The sequence below is a fragment of the Vespula vulgaris genome, chromosome 13 (assembly GCF_905475345.1).
Source record: "Vespula vulgaris chromosome 13, iyVesVulg1.1, whole genome shotgun sequence".
Lineage (NCBI taxonomy): Eukaryota > Metazoa > Arthropoda > Insecta > Hymenoptera > Vespidae > Vespula > Vespula vulgaris.
The window spans coordinates 1,939,499-1,962,240 of record NC_066598.1 but is presented as its reverse complement, the minus strand read 5'-3'; the positions used below and the strand labels follow the sequence as shown (position 1 = coordinate 1,962,240).

General features: G+C 29.5%; 7 protein-coding genes and 1 long non-coding RNA gene across 11 annotated transcripts; 5 read left to right on the top strand and 3 right to left on the bottom strand.

Moving 5' to 3' along the window:
• The first annotated feature begins 4,162 nt into the window (after positions 1–4,162).
• Positions 4,163–5,244, top strand: LOC127068602 (protein seele). Its single transcript, XM_051004934.1, has 4 exons — positions 4,163–4,433; positions 4,512–4,627; positions 4,705–4,911; positions 4,983–5,244. Exons 1-4 carry the CDS (start codon positions 4,343–4,345, stop codon positions 5,163–5,165), a joined length of 597 nt encoding a protein of 198 aa, XP_050860891.1. The 5' UTR covers positions 4,163–4,342; the 3' UTR covers positions 5,166–5,244.
• A 229-nt stretch (positions 5,245–5,473) lies between these two features.
• LOC127068598 (THO complex subunit 4) lies at positions 5,474–7,547 on the top strand. Its single transcript, XM_051004929.1, has 5 exons — positions 5,474–5,789; positions 6,304–6,441; positions 6,546–6,693; positions 6,781–6,921; positions 7,033–7,547. The coding sequence occupies exons 1-5, from the start codon at positions 5,580–5,582 to the stop codon at positions 7,140–7,142; spliced, it is 747 nt and encodes a 248-aa protein (XP_050860886.1). The 5' UTR covers positions 5,474–5,579; the 3' UTR covers positions 7,143–7,547.
• Positions 7,548–8,224: 677 nt separating this feature from the next.
• LOC127068601 (ubiquitin-conjugating enzyme E2 S) lies at positions 8,225–10,090 on the bottom strand. Its single transcript, XM_051004933.1, has 5 exons — positions 9,934–10,090; positions 9,593–9,740; positions 9,050–9,240; positions 8,827–8,955; positions 8,225–8,731 (listed from the first exon to the last, which is right to left on the bottom strand). The coding sequence occupies exons 1-5, from the start codon at positions 9,949–9,951 to the stop codon at positions 8,579–8,581; spliced, it is 639 nt and encodes a 212-aa protein (XP_050860890.1). The 5' UTR covers positions 9,952–10,090; the 3' UTR covers positions 8,225–8,578.
• An 85-nt stretch (positions 10,091–10,175) lies between these two features.
• Positions 10,176–11,989, top strand: LOC127068603 (ADP-ribosylation factor-like protein 6-interacting protein 1). The gene is made up of 6 exons (XM_051004935.1): positions 10,176–10,325; positions 10,399–10,559; positions 10,733–10,866; positions 10,969–11,206; positions 11,281–11,365; positions 11,438–11,989. Exons 2-6 carry the CDS (start codon positions 10,533–10,535, stop codon positions 11,536–11,538), a joined length of 585 nt encoding a protein of 194 aa, XP_050860892.1. The 5' UTR covers positions 10,176–10,325; positions 10,399–10,532; the 3' UTR covers positions 11,539–11,989.
• Positions 11,990–12,394: 405 nt separating this feature from the next.
• On the top strand, positions 12,395–14,142 carry LOC127068600 (peroxisomal membrane protein 11B). The gene is made up of 3 exons (XM_051004932.1): positions 12,395–12,962; positions 13,097–13,212; positions 13,286–14,142. Exons 1-3 carry the CDS (start codon positions 12,907–12,909, stop codon positions 13,813–13,815), a joined length of 702 nt encoding a protein of 233 aa, XP_050860889.1. The 5' UTR covers positions 12,395–12,906; the 3' UTR covers positions 13,816–14,142.
• Positions 14,143–14,344: 202 nt separating this feature from the next.
• Positions 14,345–19,976, bottom strand: LOC127068596 (uncharacterized). Of its 3 annotated transcripts, XM_051004926.1 has the most exons (8): positions 19,789–19,976; positions 19,462–19,619; positions 19,105–19,281; positions 18,536–18,578; positions 18,006–18,172; positions 17,726–17,893; positions 14,727–14,900; positions 14,345–14,607 (listed from the first exon to the last, which is right to left on the bottom strand). In XM_051004926.1, the coding sequence occupies exons 1-8, from the start codon at positions 19,974–19,976 to the stop codon at positions 14,456–14,458; spliced, it is 1,227 nt and encodes a 408-aa protein (XP_050860883.1). In that variant the 3' UTR covers positions 14,345–14,455. The 3 variants fall into 3 exon arrangements, with proteins under 3 accessions (XP_050860883.1, XP_050860881.1, XP_050860882.1); XM_051004924.1 differs by lacking the exons at positions 14,345–14,607; positions 14,727–14,900 and adding an exon at positions 17,300–17,610; XM_051004925.1 differs by lacking the exons at positions 14,345–14,607; positions 14,727–14,900; positions 18,536–18,578 and adding an exon at positions 17,300–17,610 and having other exon boundaries at positions 18,006–18,137.
• On the top strand, positions 18,559–22,673 carry LOC127068604 (uncharacterized). 2 transcript variants are annotated; one of them, XR_007783057.1, is made up of 4 exons: positions 18,559–19,028; positions 19,115–19,275; positions 19,513–19,658; positions 22,065–22,673. It is a non-coding gene; the product is annotated as an uncharacterized LOC127068604 (long non-coding RNA). The 2 variants fall into 2 exon arrangements; XR_007783058.1 differs by lacking the exon at positions 22,065–22,673 and adding an exon at positions 19,844–20,784.
• On the bottom strand, positions 20,795–22,592 carry LOC127068597 (putative uncharacterized protein DDB_G0281733). Its single transcript, XM_051004927.1, has 4 exons — positions 22,501–22,592; positions 22,082–22,295; positions 21,522–21,902; positions 20,795–21,317 (listed from the first exon to the last, which is right to left on the bottom strand). Exons 1-4 carry the CDS (start codon positions 22,539–22,541, stop codon positions 20,943–20,945), a joined length of 1,011 nt encoding a protein of 336 aa, XP_050860884.1. The 5' UTR covers positions 22,542–22,592; the 3' UTR covers positions 20,795–20,942.
• Positions 22,674–22,742: the final 69 nt, after the last annotated feature.

Here is a 22,742-nt window from a genome sequence, read left to right as displayed (position 1 = left end):
GTATATTTGAATTAACTGTTCGTTAATACTTGCACGAATGCCATCCGCGAAAATTTCTAAGTTCACTGCTCGAAGTCTAACGCACAACTGAACCAGGAACTATAAAGGTCGGCCAAAGAACCGATATTGTTGTCGTCATTCGAAGCCGACTATCCCCACTTCGCATGTAAGTCTAAAATCAAACAAACTGTTGTATATTTGAATTAACAGTTCGTTAATACTTGCACGAATGGCTTTCTGCGAAATTTCTAAGTCCTCTCGTGGTGGTAAACTGTCAAAGTCCTCCGAGAGTGCACAGTGGAAGTCTAAAACAAAAGAAATAGTATAGAAATACGAAAATATGAGTAATACCACATTGTACTTGCGTAAAATCTTCGTGGAAACTCTTCCTATGCCATCCTGTGTAAATTTCTAAGTCCTCTCTCGGAGATAGATTGTCAACCTCCTCCGAAGGCACACAATGCAAGACTAAAACAAAACAAAACAGTATAGAAATACGAAAATATGAGTGAGAACACATTGTACTTGCGTAAAATCTTTGTCAATTATCGCTGTAGTGGCATCGAATTGTGTACCGAGTTGTGGGGCATGTGTATCGCGAGTTTAGAGATTTGAACTCGTGGAAATTCGTGGCATGACTGGACCCACTCCCAAGGGCGCCCACCTTATATTTCCCCCAAGTGGCACAGTATCCCCACCACTCCGTTTCATTTTACAAAGATAGAAATCGTATAGATTATTGAATGAATGAATGAATGATCGATTAATGTTATTAGATTAACTCTTCGCTCTTACTTGCGGAGCGTGCGTATCGCGAGGATTGAGATTTGAATGGTGGAAATTCGTAGCATGACTGGACCCACTGCCAAGGGCGGCCGCCTTATATTTCCCCCAAGTGGCACAGTATCCCCACCACTCCGTTTCATTTTACAAAGATAGAAATCGTATAGTTTGTTGAATGAACGAGTGATCGATTAATGTTCTTACATATATCTTGTCTCTTACTTGCGGAGCGTGCGTACCGCGAGGATTGAGATTTGAATGGTGGAAATTCGTGGCATGACTGGACCCACTGCCAAGGGCGGCCGCCTTATATTTCCCCCAAGTGGCACAGTATCCCCACCACTCCGTTTCGTTTTACAAAGATAGAAATCGTATAGATTATTGAATGAATGAATGAATGATCGATTAATGTTATTAGATTAACTCTTCGCTCTTACTTGCGGAGCGTGCGTATCGCGAGGATTGAGATTTGAATGGTGGAAATTCGTAGCATGACTGGACCCACTGCCAAGGGCGGCCGCCTTATATTTCCCCCAAGTGGCACAGTATCCCCACCACTCCGTTTCATTTTACAAAGATAGAAATCGTATAGTTTGTTGAATGAACGAGTGATCGATTAATGTTCTTACATATATCTTGTCTCTTACTTGCGGAGCGTGCGTACCGCGAGGATTGAGATTTGAATGGTGGAAATTCGTGGCATGACTGGACCCACTCCCAAGGGCGGCCGCCTTATTTTTCCCCCAAGTGGCACAGTATCCCCACCACTCCGTTTCATTCTACAAAGATAGAAATCGTATAGATTATTGAATGAATGAATGAATGATCGATTAATGTTATTAGATTAACTCTTCGCTCTTACTTGCGGAGCGTGCGTACCGCGAGGATTGAGATTTGAATGGTGGAAATTCGTGGCATGACTTGACCCGCTGCCAAGGGCGCCCGCCTTATATTTCCCCCAAGTGGCACAGTATCCCCACCACCCCGTTTCATTCTACAAAGATAGAAATCGTATAGTTTGTTGAATGAACGAGTGATCGATTAATGTTCTTACATATATCTTGTCTCTTACTTGCGGAGCGTGCGTACCGCGAGGATTGAGATTTGAATGGTGGAAATTCGTGGCATGACTTGACCTGCTGCCTAAGGCGCCCGCCTTATATTTCTCCCAAGTGGCACAGTATCCCCACCACCCCGTTTCATTCTACAACGATAGAAATCGTATAGTTTGTTGAATGAACGAGTGATCGATTAATGTTCTTACATATATCTTGTCTCTTACTTGCGGAGCGTGCGTACCGCGAGGATTAAGATTTGAATGGTGGAAATTCGTGGCATGACTTGACCCGCTGCCAAGGGCGCCCGCCTTATATTTCCCCCAAGTGGCACAGTATCCCCACCACCCCGTTTCATTCTACAAAGATAGAAATCGTATAGTTTGTTGAATGAACGAGTGATCGATTAATGTTCTTACATTAACTCTTCTCTCTTACTTGCGGAGCGTGCGTACCGCGAGGATTGAGATTTGAATGGTGGAAATTCGTGGCATGACTTGACCCGCTGCCAAGAGCGCCCGCCTTATATTTCCCCCAAGTGGCACAGTATCCCCACCACCCCGTTTCATTCTACAAAGATAGAAATCGTATAGTTTGTTGAATGAACGAGTGATCGATTAATGTTCTTACATTAACTCTTCTTTATTACTTCTGGAGAGTGCGTACAGTGAGTATTGCGGTGTGTACTCGTGGAAATTCGTAGCATGAATGAACTATTTACTGTCAGCCGGCCCGATTATATAGACGTCACGAGGGCAAAAGTATCCGCCACTACACCTCTTGATTCTGCAACAATACAAATCGTATAGCATATGAAAGAATGAGTGATATAATTATGTACTTTCATTTACTCATCTCTATTACTTGCAGAGAGTGCATACTGCGAGAAATTCGATAATCACTAATCGAAATATAAAAGAATACTGTTGTAGTAACACTCATATTCAATCAGAAGTTCGAATTTGATGTCGTCGCACATAGCTGAAGAGCGCAATTCAAAAATTGATGTTTAAAATGATATAATCTTATTTATTTTTTATTCTCTTTCTAATTCGTAATGTATATTTATTACTATTTATTTTATATTGTTCATGTCTTACAATCTGTATTGTGTTGCTTACATTTTTCTATTTTCTATATGTTAGTAAAATAGACTTATATATTAATTATACCTTTCCAATTTTAAATTCGTGTCTGAAAATGAAAGCTCAAAGTATATATAACTTCTAACATATTCAGAAATCTATGTTGAATTAATTTTAGGGAATAGGAAAAGTTCTGTATTTTTAATCTTCCTGTACGAGCGAAGAACGTAGTATTTATTTAAATGCATTTATTTTAGTGTCATGTGCACCTTCACTCATTACTATTCCTGTGTTCTTCATTATCTCCATTTCCTATTTCGTTTCTTTATTTTAGAAAGCCTTTTCCTAATGGAATAATTTTTTTATAACTTTATTTTATAAAAATAAGGTAATATGGAAAGAAAATGTACGTATATTTATTAATTAGGAAAAATAAAATTCTGAATTTAATTTAATTTAAATTTGAAGAAAGAATAGAAAATAATAAATTCTTGATCCTATTCTAAACAAATATTCTTTTCTTATAAAGCGCGACAGAAGGACCACTTATTTTTTATGGATTTATATAACTTTAATATAACTCCATTAATATAACTTAAAATAACTTCATTAATATAACCTAATGAAAATTGCACGATAATTCATTTTAATTCGTCTTGTATATTACCTATCGCTTTATAAAATAAGAATTTTCAAGTATCCGAGTATTAATTTGTACTGTTGATTATGTAGAATTGTTTTGTATTTTAGTAATGTAATATATAATATATAACTATTCACTAATTTACTAATCACTTTTTTTAATGAAATAATTGTTAATATTAACTTGAATATTACTTTAACTTCTGCTTATTTTAGTTATTTGAATTTATCGATAGTTAGAACCAATTGCGACCATTCGTCTTTCGCCACATGGCGCTATCTATGCTGTAAAAATCCTCGTCGACCAATCATAATTGTGCAGTTATAACTTAGTCATTTATCATAATTTTTATTTAAATTTCAGAAGTATGAAGCTTTTATTTTTGGAATTAAAGAAACTTCTCCTCTTGTAAAATACTTGAGATATGTTTCAAGTGCACGCGAATATATATATGTAATTTCTTAAAAATTTATTTAGAATATTTAAAATATTGACATATAGTACTAGTCGATTCTGATTGGACTGTATGTGTTTTGATGTTTGTATCGCCCAATCGGCATTCAGTGGAGCAAATCTTCTCTACGTCATGATTTTTTATGTCGAAATCAATTTCACATGTACGTACGTGTCAGTTGTTTAGTTTATTAGAAAGAGATAATTTTTTAATATTAAATTGAGAATGTATGATTTATATACTTTGTATATTTAAGTATTTAATATTTACAACGTTCGCGTATTATTTTAATTATTAGTTATTTGATTTTTCATAAACGAATATGAAGAAATTTTTGATCATAGTTGCTACTTTGCACCTTTGTATTTTTGTTCAATCAACAGAGATAGATCCAAAATATCTCAAATGTTTAGGTAAGTTTTTATGTCTTTTTCCAAATTATTAGTAAATATGAAATTTTATAGTTATTAATACATTGATGTATTAAATAGTTTGTAGGGCCACTATGGATGAACTAAAAACTGAATTAGGAAAGATCGACCCTTCAATAGAGATAGATATTGGAAATTATAGGATGGATGCTAAAGGAAATAGTATTACAAAGAAAGTAAGTCTTTATTTGAATATATATTCAAAGTATGTATCAAAAGATCCAAAGATTTAACAGAGTATTATTATTTGAAGGTATCTAAGGCACGTTCTGAAATCCATATTTCTGAAACTATTGATGAAATTTGTGAAAAAATGTCGGATTATGTGAGAGCGACATATAAAACAAATGGTCAATTAACAATCTTAAATCTTATGAGCTCTTCTGGTGTTATGAATCCGGAAATGAGTAAAGTCGATTTAATTCAAGATAATGATTTAAATAAGAGCCTGAAATATTATGTTAGTACATTAATTGAAATCTCTAATGTTTTTGAACGTAACAATTTTCTGAATCATGATTTTCATTTTAGTGCGAAGGTATAGTAGAAGAATTTGAAGAACCTATAATCTCTTTATTTAGTAAAGGAGATACTATTATCAGAAGAAAATTATGTACGGATATTGCAAAGATTTGCGATTCAGAAGACTTTCTTAACGAAGATGGTATAAATAACGACGAAGATAACAAGATAGAAATAAATGATGAATTATGATCTCTATGTAATACTTGAAAAGATTATATGAATATATTTTTTATATAAATGTATACATATACATATATATGAATTGTTTCATACGTTTCATTATTTTTTACAGTTAATAGCATTAGTATACCTGTATCTAATATGTATATTGTACAGATAATTCTATATTATATCTCTAGATAAAAATATATAATATAACTAAGCATATACGAATCTTGAGGTGTTTCGAAAATTTGCCGATAGGGGCGCTGTCATTACAGGAAAATTGAGTCGACGCTCTTGATTAGTAGTTAATGGTGTTCGTACCCAAGTTCCCGTGCGTGCTTGTTTCGTCTTCGTTCGCCGCCATTATTACGAAGACGTGAGAGGTTGGTTTTGTTCATTTTCGCGTTACCGTGTAATTTTATCGTAATAATATCACAAATGAAGATGGTAGACAAGATAGAAATGAGTCTCGACGATATTATCAAGCAAAATAAAGGAACAAGAGCACGAGGAGGCGGTGGTAGACGAGGTAGAGGTGTTGGTGGCTCGCCTCGTAGGGGAGCTCGAAGAGCCCAAAGAGTTGGCGGCGGCGTCATGCGAGGACGCAGTCGTGGTGGCATCACAAGAAGTACTCTACCATATACAAGAGTAAGTGATGAAAAATTTCCTCAATTACATTTCATTAGAATTCGAACATAATCGATTATATATTTATCTATATAAATTATATATATGGATATATATATATATATAAATACATTTAACTTGTCACATGCTTTTCGTACTTATTCTCTTCTACTTCCGTTTTTGTGAACTAAATTTATTTGTATTACATGTGTACATATTTTTTTGTCGACCTTTTCTATGTATTCCTTCAACCAGGATAATTATTTTTCAAAACAAGTTCATTCTATCAATATTCTCTTATTTTCTAAATTTAAGCTTAATTTTAATAATTTAAATCTCATTCTTTTTTATATATATTCTCTTCAGAAAAGTACAGAAAGTTGATTGTACTTAACAAATATTTCTAAATTATTAGAGATTTTATTTTGAAATACAAGATGTGAATTATAGAATCAGATATATGTAACTACGATGACTATATCCTGATACTTGATTCTTCGATATCTAGTGAATAAAACATTTGATATTTTAACAGGGTGACGTAAACAGCGCATGGAAACATGACATGTTTGATGGAGTAAAAAAGGTTGGCAGAGGTGCAATAGGCAGTGCAGGTGTTACCAAATTACTTGTATCTAATCTTGACTTTGGAGTATCAGATTCTGATATTCAGGTAACACATGGAGATATTATATTTAATTTTTAGAGAAGGATAGATGTTATATAAATTTATAAAAATAAATAGTTTGAATATATGTATTCGTAATACGTTATTAGGAATTATTCAGCGAATTTGGACCTCTCAAATCGGCAGCTGTACATTATGACAGATCGGGTCGATCATTAGGTTCTGCAGATGTTATATTTGAAAGAAGAGCAGATGCTATTAAAGCAATGAAACAGTATAATGGCGTACCACTTGATGGTATGTAAGTTCCTGCAGGAGTATTTCATAATTTGTTATTGAATAACTTTAGATGTTAAATTTTTATCTCTTATATGAAACTAACAGGTCGTGAAATGAACATACAAGTTGCCACATCTGAAATACCAGTCCCAGCAGTGCGTGGAGGCTCAAGACTCAGTGGCAATAGTTATGCACAAAGAACTCAATCTCGTTTTAGAGGTAATCGTGGTTCAGGATCTGTAAGAGGTAATCTATTAATATTGTTTATAAATTTGGTATCTTTAATTAATCTATCCAAATTTTTTTATTGTTTTATCTCAAAGATAAATTTGTTTTTATGATCAAATAAAATTATAGGCCGTGGTGCAAGACGTGGTGGTAGAGGAGGAAGTCGACAAGCTACAAAAACTCCTACTGCTGAAGAATTAGATGCAGAATTGGAGGCTTATGTCAAGGAAGTAAAGTAACAAAGCCATAAATTCTTGGCAACCTCTTAAAAGTTTTGTTCTTGTCTGATCTAACACAATACATTGTGTTTTCCTTATTTCCGTAAGATATACATATGAAACTAAGTGTAATTATACCATTAGAAAACGAAGTGTTATATGCAATTTCATTTTGAATGGATCTTTTTTTTTATTTCTGACGTTTCCTTCAGAAATTGGCATACAATTTTTAGGGGGACTCAAATATGATTTATAGGAGTTAACAGATTTTTTTATGACACATTAAAAGGAAAAAAAGAAAAAAAAAGAAAAAAAAAATATTAAAAAGTTATGATATGCTGTAAAGACTGTATGCAATTTGTATGTACTACTACCGTGCGTGTGTGCTCATCAGTATCTGAAAAATACAAACAAATTCATCTTTAACAGTTGTTGTTTATCAAAGTACAGAATGTGCTTCTAGCCCCGAATCTAATTAATTTTAAAGAATTGTCATTATGACCTTAGCGAATCCTTTACTATTTTGTGAGATATTTTTAAATTATGAGAATAATAATGTTTGTTAATGATATTATATTTTTGTAATATGTGTTTCAAGTATTGTTCTCAATCATTGATATATATGTATATATCATATATGTGTATATATATATGTATATATATGTATATGTATATATATATATACACACACACACAACCACTATGCGTAGATGATACCTGATAGTGGAGTAAAGCTGTGATATATGTTAACTAGTCAAATCATATTAACGTTATGATTATTTAACTATGCAGTATTAGGCATGTAATATAATGTACTATGACTTTATATTGACACAGCAAAGGAACCGCAATGCAGCTATGCAAGACTGAAGAAAAGAAACTGACGATCAGTAATTAAATAAAAAATGAATAATATTCTCTCAATAATTTAATTCTTCTTGCTTACCTAAAATATAATCCTTTCAAGTATATCCTGTTTTTGTTTTATATACATATCTTGTTTTTATTTAGTACTTGATAATCAAGGGTGCACGAAGAATTATCTTTGCAAGCGTGATTTGGTACCATTAAAAAGTTATAAAGGTTAAAAAAAAAATTCCTAATTTCATGTATGGAGAACAATTCATTTTATTTAAATAATCACACGATTTGTCATTTTGTACATATGTAAAAATATTTACTAATAGAGGCCACAGAGAGGGCCTAACGACTGTTAAACTCAGCCCACAATTGCAGAGATCACTACAGAATTGTACTTGCTTTTTCATATAATTTAGGAAGTCATCACGCACTGACTCTATAAATTAATTTTCTAAATGCTTAATAATAAGATCAGTCGAGTTTAGATAATAAATTTTTTACTATGCAATAATAATAATTGTGTACAATACGAGGCATCTTTAGCACACCAGTGTTTTTAAATTATAAAAAAGATAAAAGGGGAGACTGATTTTCTCTTATAATCTTTTAAGCGTTCTTTTTTTATCTTTCAACATCTTTTTCTTTTCGGCTGTTAGTTTTTTATCACCTGCGTGCTTTTTTGGCAGGGGCCCTCCGACTTCAGAGGAAGTGCAGCTTTCCAGACCTGCTTTACTGCCTTTTCCACCGCCCTAGAAGTATTACTATGATTACTATTACAAGTCTTTAAGGTAAATCTACAAAAAATACAATATAGTAGTTTATAATTATTACAATAGCATTTTACCTGTGCATGTATTTCTGTCATCATCTTTGCTCTTTCAGAATAATCATCATACCTCTCTAATAATAATTTACCAGCCTCTTCATTCAATGCAGATTCAGCATTTGGCACTATCAATAAACATTTTACTGTCTATAAAGAAAATTAAAATTCAAACAGTTTACTAATATTAATTTATTGAATTATAATACTAATATATCATTTCTATATAGATACATTATTTTACCAATAATATATGTTGAATTCCGAGGTCTGATTTCCAGTCCTTCTTCAACGTATTAACACATATTTCTCCATTTTTCGCAACATTAGGGTGAAAAATTTTTGTAAGGAAAAATGCTTTTGGTGGTCCTTGAGGGAAATCTTTACCAAGAGCTAATTTAACTCTGAAAAACCCACCGGCATACGGTGTTCCAGCTAGAATATAGAAAGATTATTGAACATTTCGCTAATTCCAAAGTTACCTAAAGAAAAAGTAATGGTAGAATTTTTTTATTATTATGTATTATCTAATCGCTATCACATTTGTACTTGTTCTTTCTATCTTTTAAAACGGATAAAATTTATTCATCCTTCTTTATCTGATCAATCAGACTAAAATTCAAATTTATCTTGAATGATACAGAGAATATACAAAATATAGAATTGCATAAAAATGACATTCAAGCAAGGTTATGGTCGTATAAAAGCGTATCTTTTTTTTAGAAAATGTAATCGTACAATCTCTATGATTGTTCCATTGGTTGTAATAAAACAATATTGAACTCACAAGGACCCTCGATGATAGCTTGAATGTCTGTGACATCTTCCTCGTTCAAAATAACGCGTATGCCCTCGGGTGGTTGAGTCGTTAGCTCGGTCATTTCTTTTGCCACACGGCGTATTATTTGTGGCGAGAGATTCTCAACATTTGATATCTATGAGGGAAAAAGAAAAATATATATATATAAATAAGAAAGAAAGAAACAAATAAAAAAAAAACGTTATCTATTTTTCGCGGCGAAGTGTCATTCTAACGAGTATATACGGTAGGTACGATCCAGAAGGTAAACAAAGCCTCTGTCAGACGATAGAAACTTTTTTATGAAGGAAAAACAATTAGATACTCACTGAACTCACAGCAGCCATATCCTGTTGTAAATTTTTTTATTATTTTTTCCTATAATTTTCGACTAAATGCGTTTTAGTCGCGCGTATTTCAGATAGAACACAGGAATATCTTTAACGTCACAGCACCAGCAGCACGGCATCGCCTGCAATAAGCAACATTTTGAACTGATAGCCAATCGCGTGCGAGTCTCTAACCACGTACATAATCTCGAAACCAAAAGTCGATTCTCTCGGAGCGCTTTCGTGTTTTTTCGCCAAGTAAAAAAAGCCTCTTTCATCCTCTGATGTGAGAGTTTAATATCTCTTTGATCGTTTTCTTGATATAAATTAATATCAACAACAACAACAACAACAATAAAAAAAAATATAAGGAATTGATCTTATCGTAGCCGGTATGTGACGGACCTTTTTTTTTATACGTTTCTCGTCTCGTAGTCACTGATCAGAAAAATCTTTTTCTTTTAGATCTTGAAATACCGCCGTGCTTTGCGTTCCGCCGTCTTCTTCTCGCTGTTAACGTATATACGCAGCCTTTTTTCAACTCAACAAGAACTAAATTTAAATACATACTCTCTGCTCGCTTTCTTTTTTTGGACACGATGCCAGACAACGCGAGCTCCGAAAAAGTAAGGCTTTTTTCTCTCGATATATTATATTATTTTATTCTTTCAAAAGAAATTTTCCCTTTAGGGCGCGCACTTCTCTGAAAGTGCCTGAACAATCTCATAGATTATTAAAAGATTTTTTCTCCTACTTCTTTTTCTTCTTCCAAGTTCATCGGTTTATATTTTCTTTTTAGGAGAAGCATATGAAGCAGTTGAAGAGAAAAATGGAGTGCTGGCGCGAAGTTGTTCTTCCATTAAACTCTATTTTGTTATGGGAAAGACCTTGGTATCCTGCATTGATTCTAGGTCTTACTACAACTGTATTTTGGTAAGTTTCTAGCTGTCTTTATATAGATCATGCTATTTGTTTTTAGTATAATTTTCAGAAGAATAATTCTCTTTTATTGCCATTTTATTTTCATGATTTTAGTATGATTTGGATGTTGGAACCAGCATTACTCACATTAATATCTTTATCTTTGCTTGTATTGGCTCTTGTCGATTACTTTGTCCCAACTATCATTTCTATTTTTTGTACGGCTGATAGTTGGACAGGACAAAAAGAAAAGAAATTAAATGAAATTTGTCATAATCTATCTGAGGCAATTCTTCAATTACAAAGTTTATGGATATCCATTGTTACTATGCGTAACAGTCGTCCTAACTTCGTAAGTTCTTGTCAATAAATATATTCATATGAATAATTTATAAAAAGGTTTATGTAAAATATTTTTTATTACAGTATTATGGAACAATTATGATCTTTCTGATGGTTTTTGCATGGCTTGGAAATACAATCAATAATCTTCTTTTATCTTATATAGCAGGTAAATATTTTCCAAGGTATTTCATCTGTGATATTTATACAAATTTTTTATGTGATCAATGACTTTTTATAGTTAATGCTATCTTACTTACCCCGGGATTCAAATACAAGGGAAGAGCGCGATCCGCTGTGAAATATATTCACAATTATTTAATTCAAGAAAAATTATCATAAAACATTGGTCTCTATGCATGTATTATTTATTCTTCATTCTCTTCATACACTTCGTTTGATGCAATTAAATTAGTGTTATTTATAATGTACATGCTATCTAATACTATATCGCAATGGTTTATACACATTTAACATTACTTTTTAAAGGAGAAACCAAAGCTCTCTGCTTTCTAAAATATTATAATGGACACTTTCCATTTATTGATACAAATTAATATTAAGTGACTGAAAGTAACATAAATGGAAAATATCCTATATATATGACAGTGTTGTTTATTTTTTTTTTATACAGTATTGTATTGTGATCTGTTCAAAACACTTTATTTTATAACACATCTAGATGTAAAAGTTTGTTCAATACCTCTTATGGTAATAAAACAATTATTATACCTTCTTTTAATGTTAGCTTGTAAGTTTCACATTAAATTAAGTCAATTTCTTCTAATTATAATTATCCATATTTTTTTATTTGTATTTACCTGAAATACTCTGTTTTATGTGAAATTGTTTCTTTGTAATTAATTTTACATGCATAATCGTGCCTTACTAAAGATATTCGTTACTATGACATTAAGAGATTTACGATTTTAATAATAATAATAATTATATATATACGAAATAACTGAAGTATTTGATTTCAGCATGTGATATACTACAAAATTGATAATTGTCATACGAACATTAAGTAAGGCATAATTTGTGTGTAAAAATACTTCCTCAATATTTAAGACATTTTTTTTCTGGATGATTGAAAATTTTTTCATGAGTATATTAAAATTTAATTTAAAAATAAAAGAAGTGTTCGTCCATTTATATAAAAAATATATTTTTATTTTCTCAATATTTAAATTGTACACACACGATGAGGTAGATATTAGTAATTTTTTAATAACAAATTTGATATATTTTGCTTTAATAATCATTATATACATGTGTTTATATATGAACACATTTACGTACATACACATTATTCAATGTATATTATTTTCTCCTATTCATTAAAGATGGCGCTGATCATGTAAAGTCAAAGTATTTATTTGCATGTACATTTTTATCTTGGTATGTTTCGTTATTTATGCGTTGATCCTTGACAGAAACATGATATAAACAGAATTTAAATGTGATAAAGAGTTTTAATTAGTCATGCAAATTACTTTGATTTCTTTAACAATACTTATATCGATGTGTGTAGTAAGAAAAGTTTGGCGAATTCTTTAGAATTAGATTATTATTTAAACGTTCATAGAGATATCAACGTTCACTTTCAGTTTTATTAATATAATTTTTTACGTGTGTATATATATATATATATATATATATATATATATATATGTTTATATATATTATATATAAAAACAAAAAACAAAAATGGATATAATAATAAAATTAAATGAGCAAACAGCAGGCAGAGATAAAATTATCAGGTAAGTAAAATATTACTACTTATTTGTTTATGTATATAATAAAGTAGTAATAAGAAATTATACAAATAAGATTAATAATCAAAATGTATATAGTTATCATTTTATTAAAGAGATATAATAATTATATCTTACAGATTGTTGCAATATGGAAGTAGAGCTTGCTGGTATTACGCACAAAATGTAAACAGCACAAGACAATCTTCCGACGTTCTACGTAGTTTGGAATATACTTTTAGTTCTTTCAGAAAATGTAGTTGATTTTGCACAAAATACTTTTTATTATTGATCTATACATTGCTTTTACCTTTTGTTTTATTTTACAGTACTACGTTTTGGAAGATGCTTGGATAGCTTTTATTCAGCTTTGTCAACAATGAAATATCCAGATTTAATTGTAAGAATTATGTTGACATTATCGAAAATTGCAAATGCTTTGTTTCTTTTAGCAGATCATATTATTTGGATAGGCCGTGTAGGAATCTTCCGTATTGATATAGAAAAGTGGAGTAAAGTTGCTAACAAATATTGGTTAATGAATATTACATTAAATTTAGCTAGAGATGTCTATGAAATTGTTAAAATTTTAGAACAAGAAAAGTTCTATTCATCTAGGAGAACTTCTATGGTATCTAAATGTAAATCAGGAAATCATTATGATGCATTATTATGTTTCAAAGACCATAAAGATGTTGTTATGGATACTATTAAAAATGGATGTGATCTATTTATTCCATTAACAGCATTAGGCTATACTAAGTTAACACCTGGAATTATAGGTATCTGTGGATTGATCTCTTCCATGGTAGGAATTTATACATTAGTTCATCCATTATATAAATTAAAGCCATCATAATCATAATACAATACTTACATGAAATGTAAGTTGTAAAGTGTATCATATAATTATATTATTCTTGTTATAATTTTATTAAAAAGTTTTGGAAATAGATTTATTAAATAATTCAGTTTATAGGTTTAATTGATATAATGTTATTTATAATCTTATTCTTCCTTAATTATTTTTTATAGTTTACTGTTTATAATTAGGAGATTAATGATTTGTTTTTCTTGTACTGAATGTAAGAATAATATGAAATAGTTTTGGATTACTTTGTAATATATATTAATAACATATGTATATATAAACATATGTAAATATACACACACATGTATATTTGCATTTATTTCAAATAAGATATTTTTTATAAATGATGCATGTTAATGTATAGTTTGATATAATGCAACAAATTTTTTATCCAGAATTATTTTCAATAAAACATTATAAAGCTAATAACATTCTTAATTTTATATAAATTTGGTAAATACTACATAACTGTTACCCAAATAACAGGATATAATTAAAATAGAAAAATAAAAAAGTATTATCTTTTATCAGGTTTATTTATGAATTAAGTATTGATTTGTTATAGACTTACATTTATATATATTCTTGAATAGAAAAATATGAATATTTAAACAAAATATAAAAATCTTTAAGCAGTGCTTTCATTTAGAATAGGAGCTGTTCCTTCTTGAATAAGTAATTCATATTTATTGGAGTAAAACATCAACAAGATACCCCATATTCCACAAATAAAAGCCCATACTGCAGTAATAGCAGTACTTTGAGAAATTGGTAATATAGCTGTAATACAAATTTAATTCTTTAATAGAACATTTAATAATTGATTAAATCAGATCATAGATGATATAATTGGAATAATATTTTATAGACAGAATTTGTAAAATTTATGATTTACTTACGAATTGATTGATAAAACGTAAGAAACAGATACCAAATCAATGCAGTCATACCAGAAACTGCACTAATAAATCCTACAACATTTAAGTTACGCAATGTAACTCTAGTATGCCATCTATCTAAACTTTCTTTGCCCTTTACCCAATGCAAGTGGAAACAAACTCCAGCAAGTATACCTAAGAATTATATAGAATTTTTTTTATATAGGATAAATAACAATATATATATTATTATGTATTATAATTAATTGTTATAATTAGATGTACTAGTAGAAGAAAAGCCTTTACCATATTTTCTTTAATTTCAGATATAGCGTATGCATGAAGGATCTACTTTTTTTTCTATTTTTCATTGTTATTGTTGCTATTATTATTATAAAATAATATCATGAATTAAGGAAATAAATTTGACTAACCTGATAAAACAGACCAAAATCCAACTTCATGATTTCCATAACCAACGAATAGTACAAAAAATGCAATTATACCAAAAAGCATTCCTTTAGCACTTATAATAAGATGTATTAAAACGTCTCGAGACATGTTTTTTATTGTTCTGAGATATGAATGTGTTTGTATTGGTCCAAAATAATGTAGCAGACGGCGTGAGCTCTATCAGTTGCATGCTTTCTTCAGGGAAGAACACACACAAACTCAAGTCAATTTGCATGATGCACATGCATAATCAATCCAACGAAACAAATTATCTGCACTATCTGAAATGCTTCGTTTCTTTTAGCAGATCATATTATTTTGATAACTTATATATTATACATAAAAAGAAAAAGAAATTTTTAATAAATATTACTTAATGGATATTATATTAAAATATGTTTATGAAGTCATAAAAACTTTCGAATAAGAAAAAATTCAATACGTTTAGGAGAATCTCTATGATATAAAAATGTAGATAGTATGATGCGTTTTTCTGTTTTAAAGATCACAAAAACATTGTTACGGATATAATTAAAAATAGATGAGATTTATTTATTTCATTGATAGCATTACGTACTATACTGAGTTAACGCCTAGGTTTATAGGTACTGCGTATTAATCTCTTCCATGAATTTATACGTTACTTTATTTATTGTATAAGTTAATTCTATCATGATGATAATGCAATATTTACATGCTATGTAAGTTATACAGTCTATTATATAATCGTATCATTCTTTATTACTTTATTAAACAATTTTTATTAAACATGAAGACAGATTTGCCAGATAATTGATTTTATAGGTTAGTTTAATTTATTTGTTAGTAATTATAAACAGTATTAATAAAATTATACATTGTAAGATATCAATTTTTTTATTTTTTTATTTTTATTTTTATTATTATTATTTTTTAAATTAAAAAATAATATGAAATAATTTTATATTGATATATACATATTGATATATACACATACATACATACATACATACATACATCGTGTGTGTGTGTGTGTGTGTGTGTGTTATACCAAAAAGGAATCGAAATAAATAGCAGATGCAACAAGTGAGATAACAGGAAATGCAACAAGTGATAAAAAACGATGGATATAGTATAATTATTACGTAATAACATTTATGGTCTTTTGAAGATTCAGAGATTATCATTGTGGAAGATAAAACCTTATGATAAGAATCAGGAGCATTATTGATTGATAAGTATTGATTGTATATGACGACATATTGTCTTATTTTATCAATTTGAAATTCCCTCCATTTGTTGTAGAGAAATGGGGAAGCAGTTTGCTCGTTGGAATCATTCGCTGTCGAGAAGCAGTAACTCTCGGAACATGTAAGTCCATTTTCTTGATTTATTTTATTTTATTTATTTATTTTATTAAGATATTATTTATTTCTTTAAACTTTGTTAGTAATTTAACATCCGAAAGTTTTATAAGTGAATCATTGTTTAGAAAAATGAATTGTCATAGTTAAGACGATACGATAGAAAAACATAATGAGAAAAAGTATCTGTAAGAAAAAATGAGAGAGGAATAAAAAGATAAAGAAAGAAAAAGAGAGAAAATGATATAATTTTCTTATGAAAATTTAAAAGATAATTAATTTTGAAATAGTTTTATAAGCTTTATACGACATATTTTATTACGTTTCATCAGTTTAAAATTCCCACCATTTAGTGAAGGAAGAGGGAGGAAGCATGCTCATTGGAATCACTTGTTTTCGAGAAGCAGAAATCGTTTGAATACGCGAACAGTTATTAGTCTTTATTTTAAATATATATTTCTTAATACTCCGTAAACGATTATGTAATATTCGAAATATTTATACAAAATTGAATGTTCGAAGAAATACATTTTCATAATAAATAAAGACGAGGTGTGTATGAAAAGAAGAAAGACGAGAGAGAGGGAAGAAATAGAAAGAAAAAGGAGGAAGAGGAAGAAAACAATAGGTTTGTATTCTTTTTTTTTGTTTACATTCAACGGTCTATCGTATACAAGAACAGGATTTAGCTTCAGTAAGTAGTGTACACGTAACGAGTGAGGAAGGTGGACAGATATGAGATATAATACGACAAATTCTGCTTCGCCAAAAAGAAGAAAATATCACGTAGCAAGGATATTCTGCAGTTCATACGCAAGTATTTATTTATTACATTTACATTATAAAATATTCTATGTATTTTTATATTAATTCGATTTAGAAAATTGTTGTGTTTTTTCTAACATAACCCCGATCTCACAAAATTTCTTTACAAAAATCAGTTTCTTTTTCGTCCATTTTCAATCGTTTCTTTTTCATTAATTCTCTTTCTTTAACATCCGAAAAAAATTCAACATTGTGTAACATAATTAAGCCTCCTGTTCGTCCGTGTGTATCTTGATACATTGAAAGACCACCATGTAAGTACTTTGGCCTTGAGTAACCAAATACTGGAAAGATTTATTATAATGATCATTTAAAGATTTATTATATATAATTATTATTATATTGTACATAATATTGAAAAGATTTATTGTAATTAATTAATAAGTAGTCATTAAATACTTCGTTTGGATGTAGTAGGAGGAGCTAGAACTTTTTCGTCATGTGGATCGTAGTATAATTTTCTGATATATGCGAATAATTCACTTTGGAAATTAATCTCTTTGGAAGTTTTTGATTTTTCTGTTTCTTCATCTTTTTTTTTAAGTTCTTCTTCTTTATGAATACTCCCTATACAAATAAATAAATAAATAAATATATATATATATATACGTATAAGTAATATAATATGATAGATAATTTATATATAATATTTTACATAAATTAGAAATGTTTTTCTTACAGGGATCTTTATAGCTAACTTGATAGATTGTTCTAGTATTATCCAATATTTGTTTATGCACAAGTCTTTCTGCAGCCTCATCAAATTTAGTTGGTATAGAAGCTAAACGTGGATCAATTTGCCAGTCCTCTTCTATACGATCAGCAAAACAATCCGAATGAATGAATCTAATTCCATCAGTAACATACATATTTTATTATAATTAATATGTTAATAATATTATTCTATTACAATATATGTAAAATATTTACGAATGTCGTAATGCTTGTGGTTTTTTTTTGAATTGATGTCTATATTCAGTATTAAATATTCTACATGAATCTGTCATTTTTCATATTTTCTATATTTCTGTTTAAATATAATAGAAATTTATTTCAGGTTAGTTCTTATATTTTGTTATTGGCAAAAGATAATCATGTTTTATTTGTTTAAAATCAAAATTGACGTTTGAAAAATTACATGATTCGGCGGGAATATCGTAACGCCATCTCGTGTTATTTATACTACACTAACATGTATTATTTTCTTACAAATTGTGGGTCTCCGTGAGCAGCAACCTCCTTGTGGTGAGACCTGGTAATTGATATTGCTTGCGTTGTAGAATTTTATATATTTGTAACTATCAACGCAGGTACTGTCAAGCTAATGGCTGCTATTTTTTAATATAAACATTTGAAATTTGAAAAATTTGGAAAATTTGCAAAATTTAGAAAATTTGGAAAATTTGATATGTTCTAACTTTCGATTAATTAATAAAAGATTGCTATTGAAGCCTGCAATCTCCAAATCTGTTTCTCGAAGAAGGCAATGGTTCTAGATATTGTTGGCGATTTCTCATATTACATAGTCCCAGTCTACTAATAGTATCTTCATATTCTGTTCTATCAGTGAATGGTTCATTCCAGAGAGTGAAGGTTTCTGGAACTGCATATATAATTTTTCGAAATAATTTAGAAACAAGTTAGTTATGATTTAGAAATAAATTTAGATACGACTTACAAATTATTCTTATAAATAAAAAAGGTACATATATAATTATACTATATATACATTTACATATATAACGAATGAAAAATAATAAATATAATGTTTGTCTTACCTGTCAATAGGTTGATAGTTTTAGCAGGTTCAATAGTTGGTCTTTCAATAGCCGAATATCTAAATCTAGTTGGATCTCTGTAAGCATCTCTTAGATCGGTAATTGCTGGTTTGATAGGAGCACCAATAGGAGAATCAACAGCTGCCATAAGTGTTCTATAATGAGCTATAGGTAACTCTGAAATCATTTCATTTAATTTCAATTTTATTTGAATTCAATTGAATTTCATAAAGTTGCATTTAAATTTTGTTTTATTTTCATTTAGTTTAGATTAGTTTAATTTAATTTACTAATTTAATTTATACGTAAAATTAATTATTGTTTATTATATTTCAATCTTATATATTCATAATTTACCTCGTTTTTCATAATCAATTTCATAAAGACTTTTCATTGTTTCATCATCAGTTTCACAGGTACTGTTCAACAAAGTCGTTGTGAGATTTGCCATTTCATGATTAACTGCAATCATTTCACCTTGAAGTCTTCGTTCTTTATTGGCCAACTGAACGTATCTTGAGAGATTTAGAAAAAAGAAAAATCGAGTTAGATGTGTAAGTTTAGACTTATAAATTTTTATTTACAAATATATATATATATATATATATATATATATATATACACATACACATATATACATATACACACGCACTTCTTTGAGGAATGAACAAGAAAATGTTATACCTTTTTTTGTCGGTTTGAAAACCATGAACATCGCATTTGCAATCTTCTTCTTTAGGTCTATGAAGATATAATCGGATACCGGTATCCATAGGAGGTTGTGCAGGTTTAGCAAGAAGTGGTTTAGGATTAGGCCATATAAAATCTTTCTGAGTAATCGTTGTGAAAGTATCCATGATGATATTTGCCATTTTTCATAAAGGAAATTTAATTGAATCTCGATTAGGGAAAGTTACAGAAAAATTCACAAAGAATTTTGGGTCCTAAAATTTGTTGAATCGTTTTATGACAATGATCTGTCAGTAGTATGTGATTTTTCGGATAGATTAGAGCGCATGATCGTTTGAAAAAACCATATTGTAGTATCCTTCATCATGATAATGCTGGCAAGCGTGATTTTGTATAAAATATAATATAGGATTGCATTTAAAAGAATTTGGATGATATTCGTTGTATTTGAATCGGTTATTATGTCGAAGTTCATCATTCTCTTTACTGTTAATTTAAATATTTTTTTTTTCTAATTAAAGGTAATTAGTGCTATCTACCATTATTGTATGTATATATACATATATATGTTTGAAGTTATCGGGTATTTAATTTTAAGAAAGAGTGGGGAGGAAGTAGTTATGTATTTATTGATTCGTTAATTAAAATGTTTTAGAATATTTTTTTTTATAATGTTAGAAATAGCATAGAATAATTCTTGCATATAGATATTTCATAATAATAAGTAATTAGGTACACTGTATATTAGATATTATATTGATACATTAATTATTTTTTAATATTAATTATAAAACATAGAAAAATTTTTGAAGATATAAATTTTATAGTCAAGGTAGGGGTGCACTGCTAGATAGATTTTAGTTCAATACATCTACTGATTGATAAATTAATTGTTGATAGGATTATAAATTTCTTTTATTAATATTAGAAATAGCATAGAATAATTTTAAAATATAAAAATTTCATAATAAAATAGGTAATATCACGTAATACTTTTGAATTGATTTTATTTTCACATATATTTATTGATTGATAAGTTATCGATGTCATTATACTTAATTTATTTTTTCTAATAATAGGGAAATGGTATATCATAATTTTTCAACATAGAAATAATATATAATAATAGTCAATGCACGAATGAGATATCAAATGGAAGTTGTCGACGTGTCGCTGTATTTACGTAAAGCTTGAACATTTCCTGGATTACGAAGATCATGTTCTTTTCCAATCTCACGATCAACATCAATAGAATTTAATTCATAATTTCTTGATTCTATTCCAACACGCTTCTTCTTAGATTTTTGCGAGTATTGTTCCAATTTGTTTGGATCGATTGACGAGCAAAGATGTTCTTGCGGATTGGTAGACGTTAACTTTAGAAGTACCTGATCCTGCGACTGATTGCACGTCTTCTTCTGAACTCGACCTGTCGTCGTGGTGAAAATAGGTCTTGTCGTTTCTTGAATGCATCCGCAATCCAGACGGGTGATCGTCGTCATCGTGCCACACGGTTCCAGACTCTAAAATTAAACGCGGAATTTCGAAGGGAACTCTATCAGAGGGATATATGTCTGAGCTAGGAATTGAAATTAATAAACAGTATATTCGTTTCGAATCAATTATTTTTAAGATTGTATCTAAATACACATCTATATCAGGAGAGATTCACTTTTTAATTGTTGAATTTAAAAAAAAAAAAGAAAAAAATAGTCAATTTCACGTACCTTTAGATCATCTTTTATTCGATCGCCACCCAAATATGGCTGAAGAAAATTCGAATTTTGTATCCTATTATTATGATTATTATTATTATTATTAATCATGTTGTTATTATTATATTTCAATGATGACAACTCGGTCCTTGGATTTGTACCAAAATAATCGCCGATTAGTTTTCTTATTTCGTGAGAATAATACTTTTCAGTTAGGTCCCGTCTTCTTTGTAATTCTTTAAGTTTTTGCAATTTTCGCATAGCTAGCATTGCTTGGGAAACATTTAGATTTGGGTAATCGTACATATAACGATGATTACGTCGGAGGAATGCATCGTTTTTTTGCTTGATAGATAAATTCTTCATATCTGGGCTGGTCAGGTAGTCATCCACCTATATCACATAGAAGTTTAATTTAATAATTCTAAGTTTTATGTAGGGTTTTGTCATCTTCATTTTTTTCTTTTTTCTTTTTTAATATTATATGTAACAATCTAAATAAATCTGTAAAAGATATAAATATGAAGCGAGCAATTAATTCGAATTTATTCTTAGATGACGAGAAGACTGACATTTCCGTCCACTTCAATAAGAATCGTTTCTTCCGACGTTTTCTCCTCTGAACGTTTGAGATCATGTTCACTCGAGCACGTGTTAGGCTGATAAATATTCGACGCTGTAGATCTTAAAGGATGAGACTGTAAATCTTGGCTCCAACCAGTGTCCAAGGTAGACGATGCCCTAAGCGAATTTTTTCTTGTATTCTCTCCAATTTTCGTTGACCATCTTGAACAAAAATACATACGTACGTACATACATTCATACATACATACATACATACATACACACACATGTATGTATGTATAGATAAGTATTAAATGAATCTATTTAATAATACATATATATATATGTATATATACATATATATTTATAAATTATTTAGAAATTATATATATAATCAAGAAGGGGTTAAAGAAAAAAGTAAATTTACTTGTTAGTCGCGCTGGGACTTCGCAAGCGATTAGTACTCATTGTAATCACTATGATTTATAATTTTTATTTATACATATACGTGCTCATTATTACAAAAAATTTTTTATTATCGGACTATATATGTATACATCTTTCCGTTTTCTGTCAGAATAAAATTTAAAACAAACTTCAGGATGTTTTGTACATCTTGAACATACTTCTATTTCTTTCTTTTTTTTTTGTTTTTTTCTTTTTTTTTTC

Coding starts and splice junctions, on each gene's coding strand:
- LOC127068601 (XM_051004933.1), bottom strand. Junction 9,241..9,592: donor AGCTATCATCGAGGGTCCTT/GTGAGTTCAATA, acceptor TCTATATTCTAG/CTGGAACACCGTATGCCGGT. Junction 8,956..9,049: donor GAATTCAACATATATTATTG/GTAAAATAATGT, acceptor TTTTCTTTATAG/ACAGTAAAATGTTTATTGAT.
- LOC127068600 (XM_051004932.1), top strand. CDS start 12,907: ATGGATATAATAATAAAATTAAATGAGCAAACAGCAGGCAGAGATAAA. Junction 12,963..13,096: donor GGCAGAGATAAAATTATCAG/GTAAGTAAAATA, acceptor TATATCTTACAG/ATTGTTGCAATATGGAAGTA. Junction 13,213..13,285: donor TTTTAGTTCTTTCAGAAAAT/GTAGTTGATTTT, acceptor TTTATTTTACAG/TACTACGTTTTGGAAGATGC.
- LOC127068597 (XM_051004927.1), bottom strand. CDS start 22,541: ATGAGTACTAATCGCTTGCGAAGTCCCAGCGCGACTAACAA. Junction 21,903..22,081: donor TTATTGAAGTGGACGGAAAT/GTCAGTCTTCTC, acceptor TATGTGATATAG/GTGGATGACTACCTGACCAG. Junction 21,318..21,521: donor GAATAAAAGATGATCTAAAG/GTACGTGAAATT, acceptor GTTTAATTTTAG/AGTCTGGAACCGTGTGGCAC.
- LOC127068603 (XM_051004935.1), top strand. CDS start 10,533: ATGCCAGACAACGCGAGCTCCGAAAAA. Junction 10,867..10,968: donor CTTACTACAACTGTATTTTG/GTAAGTTTCTAG, acceptor TCATGATTTTAG/TATGATTTGGATGTTGGAAC. Junction 11,366..11,437: donor TCTTTTATCTTATATAGCAG/GTAAATATTTTC, acceptor GACTTTTTATAG/TTAATGCTATCTTACTTACC.
- LOC127068598 (XM_051004929.1), top strand. CDS start 5,580: ATGAAGATGGTAGACAAGATAGAAATGAGTCTCGACGATATTATCAAG. Junction 5,790..6,303: donor GTACTCTACCATATACAAGA/GTAAGTGATGAA, acceptor ATATTTTAACAG/GGTGACGTAAACAGCGCATG. Junction 6,694..6,780: donor TAATGGCGTACCACTTGATG/GTATGTAAGTTC, acceptor TGAAACTAACAG/GTCGTGAAATGAACATACAA.
- LOC127068602 (XM_051004934.1), top strand. CDS start 4,343: ATGAAGAAATTTTTGATCATAGTTGCTACTTTGCACCTTTGTATTTTT. Junction 4,434..4,511: donor AAAATATCTCAAATGTTTAG/GTAAGTTTTTAT, acceptor TGTATTAAATAG/TTTGTAGGGCCACTATGGAT. Junction 4,912..4,982: donor ATAAGAGCCTGAAATATTAT/GTTAGTACATTA, acceptor TTTTCATTTTAG/TGCGAAGGTATAGTAGAAGA.
- LOC127068596 (XM_051004926.1), bottom strand. CDS start 19,976: ATGGCAAATATCATCATGGATACTTTCACAACGATTACTCAGAAAGAT. Junction 18,579..19,104: donor AACTATCAACCTATTGACAG/GTAAGACAAACA, acceptor ATCAATTACCAG/GTCTCACCACAAGGAGGTTG. Junction 14,901..17,725: donor TCCTACTACATCCAAACGAA/GTATTTAATGAC, acceptor TATAATTCTTAG/GTATACTTGCTGGAGTTTGT.